The sequence below is a fragment of the Gymnogyps californianus genome, chromosome 1 (assembly GCF_018139145.2).
Source record: "Gymnogyps californianus isolate 813 chromosome 1, ASM1813914v2, whole genome shotgun sequence".
In the NCBI taxonomy this organism is placed as follows: Eukaryota; Metazoa; Chordata; class Aves; order Accipitriformes; family Cathartidae; genus Gymnogyps; species Gymnogyps californianus.
Window position 1 is genome coordinate 163,116,323 of NC_059471.1, and position 14,175 is coordinate 163,130,497.

General features: G+C 42.4%; 1 protein-coding gene across 2 annotated transcripts; it reads left to right on the top strand.

Annotated features, from left to right (window-relative positions):
* Positions 1-107: 107 nt before the first annotated feature.
* Positions 108-12,760, top strand: XRCC6 (X-ray repair cross complementing 6). Of its 2 annotated transcripts, none has more exons than XM_050915007.1 (12): positions 108-228; positions 344-453; positions 971-1,109; positions 3,048-3,302; positions 4,161-4,344; positions 5,714-5,900; positions 7,098-7,266; positions 8,416-8,577; positions 9,489-9,618; positions 10,314-10,414; positions 11,361-11,474; positions 12,271-12,760. In XM_050915007.1, exons 1-12 carry the CDS (start codon positions 147-149, stop codon positions 12,465-12,467), a joined length of 1,830 nt encoding a protein of 609 aa, XP_050770964.1. In that variant the 5' UTR covers positions 108-146; the 3' UTR covers positions 12,468-12,760. The 2 variants fall into 2 exon arrangements, with proteins under 2 accessions (XP_050770964.1, XP_050770965.1); XM_050915008.1 differs by having other exon boundaries at positions 1,094-1,109.
* The last annotated feature ends 1,415 nt before the right edge of the window (positions 12,761-14,175 follow it).

The window sequence follows — 14,175 nt, forward strand, 5'->3', positions numbered from 1 at the left end:
CCGCGCGTGGCCGGGGCGGTTGGTTGAGCGTCGAGCGCAGGTAGGAGCGGGCGGGGCCGGCTCGTGCGGCCGGTGCGGGCACAGGCCGCCCCTCCCCCTCCGCCGGCGGTTCCGTGGCCGTTGGGCCTCGCGCCGCGCTGGGAGCCATGTCGGAGTGGGTATCCTACTACCGGAGCGAGGCGCCGGAGGAGGACGACGAGCAGCAGGAGGAGGGGGCCGAGGCCGTCGGTAAGGGCCCACCACCCCCTCACGGAGGGCAGCCGGGGACCCGCTGCCCTCGGGGGTCAGCGGGCGGAGGGGGCCGCTGCTAAAACTGTTTCCCCCGCCCCCCCCCATTCCGTAGCGGACTACAGGTTCTCAGGTCGGGACAGCCTCATTTTCTTAGTCGATGGAGGCAAGGCCATGTTTGAGTCCGGCGGGGATGGAGTGACTCCCTTTGACATGACCATCCAGGTAAGGCTGCTCAGGGGCTCCCGGGGTGCTTCGCAAACCCTCCAGGGATCGCCTTCGGCACCGCCATGGGTACGGCTACCGGGTTGTCGCTCTGCCTCCTCTGTTGATGTAAGGTCACTGTGAAACTCGAGCAACTCGGATTGCTGAATGGCTGTGGGTTTGGAAAGATCTGTTGCCTGATGGGCCGTGTCCAGAGTTTGGTGAGGGAAATGTTTATAGAATGAGCAGTCAATCCGTGTTCAGGGTGGCGTATTTAAGAAACATTTATTTCATTGATCTTGCTCGTAGAAAGGGAATGCTAATGAAAAATATCTAAGGCTGTGTACTGAAAAAAATCTGTCAAAAACCAAGATCCCAAATTCTTTCTCCTGGTGAAATTTAGCTTAAAGCATTTGTTATGGTTCTTCTGTTTGCTAGAGTCTACTTGTATAAACTGCTAATTGCCAAAGACAAAACTTTTGCACCCTTACTGCAACTGATTTTCTTCATATTTTGACCTGTGTGCATTTTTTTTCAGTGCATCCGGAGTGTGTATACCAGCAAAATCATTAGTAGTGACAGGGACCTGTTAAGTGTCGTGTTCTATGGTACAGAAAAGAACAAGAACTCGGCAGATTTCAAGCACATCTATGTTCTTCAGGAGCTGGACAATCCAGGTAAAGGCAGTAAAGTGATACGAAGGTTATGTAGAAAGATGGAGTAAGGAAATCTGTAGTAGCATTGTCAGTAACTGGTCTGTGAAAACAGAGAACTATGAGATAAACAAAAAAGTTCCTGTTGCTGAGGTGCAGGGGGGGGGCGGGGATAGATTTAGAAATGTATTGAAAGTTTAGAAACTTAATGGGAGCTTAGCTTTTTCTGTTCTAGTGGGCTCAGATCCCTTTCCTATGTCTTTTCTTCTATTTTGACGTGGTGGTTCACTTGCTGTCTGCTAAACCTAAGAGGATCTCAACGGAGCTCTTGAAAGCCCATCATGTGTCTGCCGCACTTCAGAAAAGTGCGTGTACATGCTAAGGCACCATGGATTCCAGCTGATGGAGAATATCACAGAATGGCTGAGGCTGGATGGGATTTCTGGAGATCATCTTGTCCAACCCTCCTGCTCAAGCAGGGTCAGCTAGAACAGGTCGTCCAATACGTTAACCTGTTTGGGGTGTTCCATCTCTTATTTTCATAATGAGTTTTGCAATTCTTGAATTTAGCTCTTCCATTTTCTTAGAATTTCTTAGAATTACTTAGCATCTGCTTGATAACGAGTGCCAGTTGCTGAATTGGAAAAGGGAGTAGGAGGAGTGCAAAGAATGCATGCTAGTGGTGACAAATTCTCTAACAGCAGAGAATCTTGTGGGGGGATTTTGTCTACTAGCTTTTGATAGCAGCCTTTATCTCTGAGGAGATTTGATTTGATTTTCTTAACTAGGAGGTGCAGGTTTAATAACACATGGGGTTCTCCTGAAAGAACTGTGCCTTGTCCTAGTTTCAGAATTAATTACGACGGGGACCTGACAAGACTGCCTTAGGTTCTTCTCCCTTTTCTGGCAGCAAGCGCCTTAGGCTTCTCACTCATCCTTTTTCCTCCTCCTTCCCTGCTTGCCCTTTTCCCTGTGTTAGAGGCAGTAGCTTCTCCATGCTGATAAAGACGGTGTAGGTGAAAGGTGGGTGTTGTTAAAAAGGAAGAGAATTATATATTTGCTGCCCCTGGAGAGCAGCATGCTCTGGAGGAGGAAGAAATACTATAGTTAGTTGTTATGTAGTACATAATTATGAATACTTGTGCTACTAATTAAATGACAGCTGAGGAGATTAAAATAAAATAGTAAATGGGGGGGGAAGACGTTTTCAGATGAGATGTCAAAAGTGCTATAGAATTTGAGTGAAGGACAAAGGAAGAAGCTGTGCAGGATGCAGTAGCTGAAAAATGAAAGCTTGTCTCCCTTTGAAGAGTTGTGGGAGAAAACAGAGAATCTGCTGTTAGACAGGTGGCAAAAGGAGTCATAGTTGGGCTGGAGTAATCTGCAGAGCTTTAAAAAGGCCGTCGACGCCTGCCCTGAATGTTGCTGTGCTCCACATGGTGATCTGTGGGCTGCATCTGACCTCTAGGTTGATTCTCTCTGACATGAGGGGCAAGGAAGCAGGAGGAATTCTCCACCTTCCCAATGTGCCGTGGAGATGCAGGATGTATTTCAGGCTCCTCTCCTTTCTCTGGTGGTGTAGCAGTCTGCCGTGCCTCTGCAGTGGGTGCAATTGCTGCCTTTCCTGCTGAGCGCTTGTCCTTTCAGTGTAGAGGGTTTGCAATACTTCGATCCCTGCCTGTTTCCCTCCCCCAACAGGAAGAGCCCTGCATTGGTGCCGGGGCACTTTGTGTCCTCTTGGCCCTAGTAGGTGCTTTCAAGTGGTATCCGGCTTGCGATATTGCAAATGTTAGGCTGCGCTGAACAATTTTCTCAGCCAGGTGTTGGAAGGGCACCGCCACAGAGCTGCTAGGGGACATTACTCAGACGTCAGCTGCAAGGGACCCTCGGTGCATATTTAGAAGAGTTTGCGGTACTTCTTTCAGTATTTCTAATGCCTGTGAATGCTGTTATCCCCCTTAGGTGCAAAGCGGGTTCTAGAGCTGGACCAATACAGGGGAGATGAAGGACAAGTACTTTTCCGTGAGACCTTTGGCCACAATGCTGACTATTCACTGGGTGAAGCACTCTGGGCCTGCTCTAATCTCTTCAGTGATGTGCGAGTCAGACTGAGCCACAAAAGGATCATGCTCTTCACCAACGAGGATGACCCTCATGCCAATGACAGTGCTAAAGCCAAGCTGGCCAGGACCAGAGCTGGTGATCTGAGAGACACAGGTCATTATTTTCCCCTTTAATTTCAGGCAGAATAAAAGTGATGTATCCTTGCAGCAGATGTTAACTGCATTGCAAGTTTGTGATGGAAAAAGAATGTAAAATCATCAGAACTGAGGAATCTTTCTGAAGCTTTCTAAATTAGAAATTTGGTATCTAACCTAAATTAGAAAATCTGTTATGGAGTCTGGTATCCAACAACTAACACTTATTTTCTAGGATCTCTTTTTCTACTCTGATAGCATAAATCAGGACTTGAGAGGGCTGTGGAAAACAAAGTCTACTTTATTTCATTGTTCCACCATTTTCCAGCAAAGGAATAATAACACTAAGTTAACACAAAAGGAAAATTACTTTAATGGCTCCATTTTGAATTAGCTGAAGAACAGCAACCTGAGCTCAGAGACTAGAGAGCAAATGCTTCATTAGTTCAACTATGTAGCTGAGATAACTCAGTGTTTTTGGAGTTCAGCAGGTGTGCTGGATCTAGAAGCTGTGAGGCTTCCTTAATCCTTTAGCCCTTATAACTGGGAAAGGGGAATTTCTGAACTCATTACTTCCCTCTATGCCTGAGGTAAGATTATGTTCTATAGGAGCTCGTCAGAGCTGTTTCATGCACAGTGTTGTCCAGATTCTTAATTAGGGAGGAAACATTTTCTGTGGTATGTTGTTTTGACTGAAGTTGAAGAATGTCCTTTGCCTCTTTCCCTAGAAACTTTCACATCTGGTGCAGATGACAGTTTGGAGCTTATTCTTGCTTAAATTCTTTGCTTAGAGAAATCTGAGAGTGCTGTGAAACACGCTGATGTAAGGAAAAAGCAGTTTCTGTGATCGTCCTCCTATCTCTTACTTTGTTTCTAGGTATCATCCTGGACTTGATGCACTTGAAGAAGCCTGGAGGGTTCGATATCTCTTTGTTCTACAGGGATATCATAAACATAGCAGAGGATGAGGATCTTGGGATCCAACCTGAGGAGTCAGGGAAACTGGAACATCTCATGAAGAAAGTACGAGCAAAGGAGGCAAACAAACGGGCTTTAGTCAGGTTTGTGCCTAGTTATGATATTTCATTCAGTGGAGGCACCTGATGTTATTTTTAGACTGCATCTCACCTCCCTCTTCTGGAATGATTGCTCTATAAAGGCATCAGTGCTTACATTCCTCAATCTTAATTCCTTAATCCAAGATTGGTGTTTCTTTGGTAGCTTCCAAGGATATTTGTCCTTGGTGAATGAGAAGAGTGGAGAGTGAAGCTAGGCCTCCTTTTTTCCTCTCTGACATCTCCTGTATTGAGCTTGGCCAGAAATGGTCATTTTTCAAAAAATGACATCATTGCCAAGTAAAATACTTACCAAAAAATCTGCAACATGTAAAATGGTTAGTTTATAGTGAAATCTGATTGAAATGAGGCTTTTCTTACTGGTGTTAACTTAGAAAAATTTCATGTCAATGTGACTGGTAGGTATTTTGGCTTATTATTTAATAGTTATATGTGGCCAGTCTCTCTAGGCACTTGGTGTGGATTCACACAGCCTTGATATTTCTGATCTCCTACTGAGAGATTAGAGGTACTTACAGAGAGATTAAGGGGATCTTGGCAAAGCAGATAGTATTTTTGGAACCATGTACTTCATAACAGTTGGGTTTTTTTAATGAGTGAGTTCATAGCAGAATGATGTGGAAGCACAGTAAGGGAATGAACTTCACAGCCTAGTGGGTTTTTTTAATATATATTAAAAAAAAATCCCAACTTGAGCTGTTGTCACTGGCATTCTTGCTCCTGCTCACAGCTTTATTTTCCTGTTCTGGGAATGGTCCTCAAGTTTTCTAATAATTGAGGAGGAAGAATCCCGTACCAGTGATACCTTTTAGAGGAGAGGAAGTAACATTCACAGTAATTCACTGTTGCACTCTCAGAACTTGAAGATTACCTCCAATTTTAAACCTTTACTGCTGAATTTTTCTCTAACTTCTGATTTTTTTTTTTTTCATAAATCGTGGCATTGTTTGTCTTGATGGGATTCCCCAAAATTTGGGGAATTTTGCCTTCTACCTGAACAGTTGTGTGAATTCAGAGGTCACATTGCATTAAGCACAAGTGGGGTACCCAAATGTGAGCTTGTCCTATGCTCTGCTTGAGCGTAACTGCCCTTCAGAGTGAAAAAAGGTGAAAGAAATATGGTAAATTATTTGTGTTTAAATCATTTTTACGACCAGAAGTGACAGCATTGCAAGAATGTTTTTATACAAGTGAGATTATGACTGAAGTAATAGTATGTTTCCAGAGATACATGTGATTTTGGGGGAGGAGAACAGGAGACGGTCAGAGAAAATAAGTTATATGAGATGATGACTTTCTCTTGCAAAAGTGATCTTTCGGAAGTCTCAAGTCTGTATCTGCTTTTTTTACACAGGTTAAATCTATATCTGAACAAGGATCTGTCGCTTTCTGTTGGTGTTTACAACCTTATTCAAAAAGCTTATAAGCCGTATCCGGTGAAGCTTTATCGGGAAACTAATGAACCGGTTAAAACAAAAACAAGGATGTTTAATGGAAAAACAGGCAGCTTGCTCCTGCCTAGTGACACAAAAATGGCTCAGGTAATGTATTGATTATGTGCCTGCTTTTTCCTGTCTCTGTGATGTGGGGGGGAGATCCTGATTCTCTTGCTGCTTTTTTTTGTATTTCACTTTCAAGATCAGATGCAGAAATATTTACATCTGTATGCCCCTGGGGATAGCTCGGTCACTTCGTAAGCTATGCAGGGTGAGAGTGGGTTGTTTCTCTGGCATGACTGTCAAGGGAAAGCATAGCCGCTGGTGGAAGTGCACTCAGGAACACAGGTCATTTCTTGCTGTAAGGCAGAACCAGGTTGTCAGAGCCTGACCTTATGTGGCCTCGTCCTGTCACTGCTGGTGTTATCTTTTGATTCATTAGGAACAGATTTTGCCCATTTTATTAAACATACAAGTGTGAATAACGGGGGGGGGTTGGAGCTCTTTTCCAAACAAAAAAAAGGCATATTACCTTTGTTTTTTGTTATTTTGTTCTTTGCTTTGCCTTCCTGCTTGATCGTTTGGCTGATGTAGATTGAATGTCACATTCTGTTCAGGCACAGCCTTATTTCAAAGCAGGATATGCAGTTGCTAGGTATATTGTCACAAGCACGCTTTGTGTGTCCTTCCATGCCAAAGGCTCTTAAAGTTGTTGTCTTAAGATTAAATATTAAGTTTATTTATACTGGACATTAGTTTCTTGAAATAAAGTATGGGAGATGAACAGAAAGCTGAGTGTTAAGCCCTGATGTCTAACTTCAGCAGCTGGACTACAATATGTTTCCATTTTTGTGACATATGAGTGATGCTTCAAAAGCGTTGTTTCTCCATCACTGTTTCTGCCAGGAGTAGGTAGCTGACTTGCGTCTGCTGAAGCAATTTTAGAATCAGACAGGACCTCTGAAAATGTCTGGTCCAACCCAGCCCAGAGCAAGACTCACAAAACCAGATCAGGTCGCTCAGGGTTTGTTTGGGACAGCTCTGAAGAACTCCAAGGATGAGATGTGACAGCCTCTCTATGCCAGGGCTTAGCCATCGTCTTACGAAAGTGCATTTTGCTAATGTCCAGGTGGCATTTCCCTTGGGATAATGGTCACAGGCCGTGACTTGCTGTTTCAGTGTGCACTAATGATGAGAGTTTGCTCTGTCTTGCCTGTAACTCTCTTTTCAGTAGTGGAAGACAGCAATTGCATCCTCTTCCTGCCTGCCCCCCCCCCAATTTTTTGCTCTTCCCTGGTTTAGACATATGGAAACCGCCAGATTGTGCTGGAGAAAGAGGAAACAGAAGAATTAAAACGGTTTGATTCTCCGGGCTTGTTTCTGATTGGCTTCAAACCACTTTCAATGCTAAAAGAGCACCACCATATCAAGCCCTCCCAGTTCATCTATCCTGAGGAGTCCCTAGTAAGTGGTAAGTAAAGATGGCAAGAGAAGATTCACCACCTTGCATTAGGGTAACCAGCTGATTCATAGTGTGTTTGAGTGGGGATCATTGAGCGTAAAATCTTTGTCTAACTTAAAAACTTGCTAATGTTAAAAAGTATAGAATTAACTGTTACTGCCGCTCTCAGCTGCAGTTAATTCTTGTTTTCTTCAATAGCTGAAGAGCCAATTGGGCTTCATGTTTCATCCATCATGACAAGCAGCTAATCAAACTATGCAGATGTAGTCCCAAAATATTTGGTTTTGTCATTCATGAAAGTGAAGGATCCTAGTACCTGACAAGAAGGCAAAGGTGATTTAAAAAAAAAACCAAAACAACAAAACCCAAACCCCAAACCAGTGAAGATAATTGCTGTTTTTAAGTCCATATCAGCTAGGAGTGGAAACACAATACTCGGGAAGTACGGTTGAATTAACAGCACTTTATGGGCTTGTAAAGAGAGAAGCAGAGGATGCTTAGGACTGCTTTTTCTCCCCTTTTTATGTGTACATGTAAGTCTACTTATCTAGAAATATAGTATTAATCCATCCCAAGCTGCAATAGTAAAGAAAAAACTCCAGCTTCTCAATCTACCGGTGGGTAAAGAGGGCTGAGTTATGACCAGATGCTTTGCAGTGTCTGACTAAAGAAGAACCTTTACACTACCTTCTCCAGCTTAGCAGTTTCCTGAATCAAACACCTTACTTATATGTCAGTCTTTTCCTGACCACCATATCTGGTAAAATACAAAGCAAATGTGTGCCTCAAGAAAGGAATATTGCAATCTGAATTCTTAGTGTGTTACTTCTGCAAAAGGTCCTATGATGTGCTGCTACTATGATGCCCCACCAGACCAGAAAGAGGCTTTGTAGATACCTGTTTCCAATTTTCAACCTTATTTCATTGCTCAGATGCTAGTGATTTCATTTCTTTCACCAGAACTCTCACTGCTCTGGTCAGCACAGACACTAACATTGTCATTTTTGAGGGCTACCCCTTTCAAAAGTTGCTTTTTACCTCTGGAATATTGCAGGCATCTCAAAGAAGTCACATGTATTGAAACTGTAATATCTAGGGTTACCTTGTGAACAAAGGAGTGAAGCTGTCAATCTGATGAATACAGTCTTTACTTTGCAGGGAGTACAACGCTGTTTAATGCCTTATTGATGAAATGCTTGGAAAGGGAGGTGATGGCACTGTGCAGATACATCGCCCGCCGGAACACTCCCCCTCGCTTCGTGGCCCTGGTTCCCCAGGAGGAAGAGGTGGATGAGCAGAAAGTGCAGGTAGCCCCTCCAGGTATGGGAAAAGGTGCTGCCTTTCCCTGCACAATTGGATGCAGTCAGTATAATAGCCTCCTGTGTCGCGTGAAAATATTCTTAGTGCTGCTCCCCTTAAAACTGAGGAGAGTGCTTTCCAACATCCCTTTTCTTCAGTTTTGTCATTGTAAGGATCTGATGTTGAATCTATTTTTAAAACCCCAGTTGCATCAGTGCTTGCTCAGGTGTAACACAGCTACAGTATTTTCCCTGCCTCCTACCTCTTTTTAGCATATTCAAGTAACTGACCTAAAAATTAAAAGCCCTTTTTTCTGTTTGCTGACTAGACAGAATGTGTTTTCCTGAATTTTACTGTATCCTTGGATGCATTTTAAAGTATTAAATAAATAATCTTGCATACTGAGCCTCACACCTTATCAGCTGAGTGGGGAATGATTAGGGAGCAAAGGCAGACTCTTGCTCTTTTGCATTTTCTCACCTCTTTAACTGGAAAATCCTCTTCTGGGAGGATGTAAAGGAGGGAAATAACACTGCTTGTGTACAAAGTAAAGCATTTCAGAAATAACATGGGCATTGACTTAATTTTCAAACAAGCCTTTTTCAAGCTCATATCCAGTGAGAGATGGGGAAGGTGGACAAGTTGATCTGCATAAACAGCAAGTCATAAGTATCCAGCTCTTAGCTATGCATTTAGTTCGAATCTCGTTCAAAAAGCCATTTGTGATGTTGGTTATATACATTGAGATTGGGATTGAGTGTCATGCTGTAGGTGCTAGGAAGTATTATGGATTGCTGTTGTTTACAACAAAATAGCTAGCTAGTTTGGAGTCATCAGACCCAGATAATAAGCATCTTAGTCTTTCCCATAAATTATTGTTTGGAGGCTGCGGTTCTGTATAACTGTTCTCTTCCTCCCTCTCTTCTGTGTAGGTTTCCACATCATTTTCCTACCATATGCAGATGACAAACGGAATGTTGATTTTACAGAAAAGGTGCCAGCCACTCGAGAGCAGGTGGACAAAATGAAGGAAATAATTCAAAAACTCCGGTTCAAATATAGGTACATGGAGATACATAGTGTGCGGGGGGTGGCATGGGGAAGAAAGCACAACACTATTGCTTGCTCTGTTGCACATGTTGTTCAGCTGTGGTGTCCATGAGATGAGATTTTGATGTATTTTGATGCAAATTGCTTCCCTTTGCAGTAGCTTTGTCCAAACTTTATTCTTAATCATTCTGAATACCCAGGCACCACACGCTTTATGTAGCATGTTCTGGAGTTCTTTATAGAATTGCTCTTGTTCTCTGGGCTGTTGTCATTTGTTGCAGAGGTATCACATTTTATTGTGGTTCTGCCAATCTATTGCAGATCAGACCCGGATCGTTTAAATTAGAGCACTTCAGAGAGACTATTAGGCTTTTTTCATTATAGCTAGGATAAATTTTATTAAGTGCTTTTATGGGAGATTTTTTCCTAGGTATGTGGAAAGTAGCATAACTGTTATTCAAGTAGAATGCCACTGTCTGCATTTGTCTCGCACACCTTTCTAAGTCTCACACAGCTTTCTAATGCAGTTGATGCATGACAGGATAGTGATTCAGCAGGTAAATTGCAAAGAGGAAAAGCAGTTCTTCTGATGAGATGGATTGTTGTGTGAGAAAGAGGGAAGTTTTACTTTGAAATAAGTTGGTGGTAGATCTTATGTGTCGTCTGTCTTGGCAGCATGCATTGACATTTTGGGGGATTCTTGACAGGACTGACAGCTTTGAGAACCCAGTTTTGCAGCAGCACTTCAGGAATCTGGAGGCTTTGGCGCTGGGTATGATGGAACCAGAACAAGCTGAGGATCTTACAAGTGAGAATTATTGGTGGGTGCGAAGGGAGGTGGGGTAGAGGGTCTTGACTTTGTTCTAAGTCAGAGATGTGCTACTACAAACCCAAACGTCTTTCAAAAAATATTTCAGTTGTGTGCAGTTCCAAGTAGAATTCTGGATGTGTCCATTCTGAAATATTGAAACCTTACTTTCTAATGCTGTCACTTTTAAGATAAAGGAAAAATTGTTCACTTTACCCTCCAAAATTAAAATTGAATCACCTTTTTTCTATGGTGACAAATGTTTTCTCTGAAATTCCTGTCTTCAACAGCCTATTTAATATTTCAGTCTGATAAATGGGCAGAATTACTTAGAGAATTATTCTGCTAGGAGGCAATGATGCCACCTTGTGGCTGTGAGAGTTTCTGTATAAGAATATCTTGTCAAAGGATAGAAATCTACTCCTGAAGAGGAAGTTCCTTTTTTAAAATTATGTTGTACTCCAGGAATAGTGTTAGAGTAACTCTTTGTCTCTTCTGAAGTGATACCTAACAAATAATCGAGGTCCCTGTGCTAGATACCATACAAATACATGACAGAAACAAGCTGTTCTGCCTCAAACTACTTGCAACCTTAGATAGTAACCTGTTGTATTTTAAATGTCTGAGATTAGACCTGGGTAACGGTGCAACCAGGTATGAGATCTTCTACATCACTTCCACCGTGTCAGTTTTGTTCTGCATATGTATTTCCTGTTCACGGATATGTGCGAGACCATTACATATGTATAATACAAACTCTTGATATTACCAAGAGCTGTAAATTTCTCGTTTGTGAATATCATAACATAGGTCTTTGCATTTTGCATGCTTGCAAGACGCTTGCATGCTAGTTATTACAGAAGCACAATTGTATCTGGTGATGGCCTTGTTTAGACTTTCCTGTGACCGCTCTGTTTTGAGAGGGCAAATCTTTCTCTTTTGCCAGTGCCAAAGGCTGAAGAGATGAACCGCAGGCTTGGCAACCTGGTGGAGGAGTTTAAACAGCTGGTTTATCCACCTGGCTACAATCCTGATGGGAACTCTCTAAAGCGAAAACAAGGTTAGTAATGATGGTGCAGACACACAACATGGTGTCTGTATTCTGTTTAGAAGCTCCTGTGTTTTCAGTTTCTCGTAGTTTAAAGAAGCCACTTGTGCAACAACTCTCTTTACTCATCTCCACAACAAAGTGGATTTATATCCAGTGGTGATTCTTAGGGAGTAAAGGATATTGTGGTATCCAGTTGGAGAACTGCTGGAATGAGAAACTGCATAGTGAAGTATACGAAGCAATGTGGGTAAATGATTGCAAAATATTTTTTTAAAAATTTTTTTCATAACTTTGGTTTTTACAACAGAGTAGTAGAATCATTCATGCTTTCAGTTTGTGTCGGTGAGGAAGCAGACTTCTATGCATAGGCTGTTTAGCAAGTCCAAGACGGGCATCTTTAGGGCTAAATGTCAAAGTAATGCTGAAGTACTTGTGTAGTTTGGGAGTCTATGAAACTGCATAAAGTGGGAGTATCAGTTAGCTGAGCTCCCTGTGGAATCATTGCATTCTGCTATCTCGATGAGAATCCCTTAAAAGTTTCATTTGGGGGTGATCTCTCCATCAGAACACAAAGTTTCATACTTGAGTTTGAGATCACTCCTATCAATGAAATACTGCATGACTTGCGTAGTGAGTGACACCTGCTTGTTAAAACAAAATGTGGAAACTAGGTCTGTGAGTGTATAGGTAGCTGTTAAAGTACCATGTGCTAACGGCCATTAACTGTGGTATGTATAAGAAACATTTATGTCCTTCTATTAAGAAACTTTTTAAAATCTTGGTGATGTAAAATTTATCTTTCTAGCTTCTGATAGTCGAACTGAGAAGAGGCCCAAGGTAGAAGTCTCAAAAGATGAGCTGTGGAGTCATGTGCAGAAGGGCACTCTAGGCAAGCTCACTGTACCTGTTCTGAAGGATGCATGCAGGCTTTACGGGCTGAAGGGTGGGGGGAAGAAGCAGGAGCTCATGGATGCGTTAACCGAGTACTTTAATGAGCACTAAGCAGGAGCGGAAGGCCCTGGTTGACTTCTGTCTGCTTAAAATTTTGGTTGTCTTACGTGGATGCTGTGTCTGTTTAATCTTGCTATGGAGGAGGTGACTAAATGTTGCTGAATCTAGCAGTGGAGAAACTTTTTACTCTTAGTTGTGAAACGTCTCTGCAAAGTTGGATTCTGTTCACAGTAGCCAAAGGCAGAATTAAATTCCCTGCTAACTCAGGTCACCCACTGCAAGTGAACACAGTTGTGCCTTCTTGGTTTCTTAATAAAAGTTACTTTGGACTTCTTACTTTGCAACACTGGCTATACCATCTTTGCATCATAAAGACAGCAAAACTCACTTCAATGTGAGTAAGAAAACAGAATGATCTGTGTTAATGGCACCACATGAATTCAAGCAGCAGGTCAAGTCTGTGTGCTAACAGAGGGTATAAATGTGGTATCTTACTCTCCTACTCCAAAACAGCCAATCAGTATCAGTACTTGTAATCAAATTGGGTTCTTTTCCACCATCGGCATTATAAAGATTACCAGCAGATCATAAAGGAGAAAATCATTACTGGGAAGCAGTAGCCAATCCTTTGGGCAAAAAGCCAGCACTTCCCAAAGCTGCACAGCCAGGTTTTCCATTTTTAAATGGTAATAGCAAAAGCTGGTTTAAAAAAAGGAAAAAAAAAAAAAAAGTCATGTTTCCTGGAAGGCTGCAAGCACTTACCCTAATTAAATTACTGAGATGGCATAGAGCTTTTCCACCTCTGTAGCGAGTATGAGTCAGACTAGTGTGCAGGCTTCTGTACTCAAATCTGTGCTTTAAAAATAGAAAAATAGTAAGTTGTGGAGAGTAGCCCTTGTTACGTCCAGTATTTTTATTTTTTTAATCATTCTTATGGAGGCTGCATCTGGGGCTACGTTTTGGTTTTCAAACTTCCACCCCTGGCACACGCCACCTGTCTTGCAGTGCAAGATGACTGAAACCAATAGTCACTGCCCTTGCTCTAGGAAACGGTACTAATTGTTTAGCTAAACTGTAACTTTTTACGGGATGCAAACATGGGATACATGAGGTGTCCATTTTGGTCTGCCTGGTGTTTTTAGTGTTCAGCGATTCCTGTGTTTGGCACACAAACTATTAGGCAACTTATTGAAGAATTCAGTCATATATTAAGGTCATGCTGGTGCTGTAGTGTGGCACACATATCGGAGCCAGCTGTGACCGCTCTCCTGGCACTGTGACCACCCTAGCTGTGCCAGCACGCTGCTCACTTCCACCTCCACAGCTCCTCTCGAAAGAGCAGCTAGCCCACATTGAGCTCTGCAGTATTGAAGCTACACAGTCTATTATACTTTCAATCAGCCTGCGTTATAGTAGTTATTTTTAATAAAGATTTGTCTAAGCAATCAATTCATTTTGCCCTTCGGCAAAGAAGCTACTGTAAATGCTTGTCTTAGCAAGACTTGAACCCAATAAAATAGTGAGACTATCCTGTCCTTAATTCTGTGAATTTTCATTCCCCAAATGCCCTTGTTAACTTCTCTCTTGGCTTGCTAACCCCCAGGCGCAGTGTGTTCTAGGTTTTGGATGATTGTGGCGTTTGTTCTAGGTTATTATCTTCCTCCTGGCTTTTTTTTTTTTTAATAGCGGGCTATCTCATTAAGAAGTTTAAAAGGGATGGTGATGGAAGGCTTCAGAGCAGAAAATCAGACAGTTTTGC

Coding starts and splice junctions, on each gene's coding strand:
- XRCC6 (XM_050915007.1), top strand. CDS start 147: ATGTCGGAGTGGGTATCCTACTACCGGAGCGAGGCGCCGGAGGAGGAC. Junction 7,267..8,415: donor TGAGGAGTCCCTAGTAAGTG/GTAAGTAAAGAT, acceptor TTTACTTTGCAG/GGAGTACAACGCTGTTTAAT. Junction 11,475..12,270: donor CTCTCTAAAGCGAAAACAAG/GTTAGTAATGAT, acceptor TTATCTTTCTAG/CTTCTGATAGTCGAACTGAG.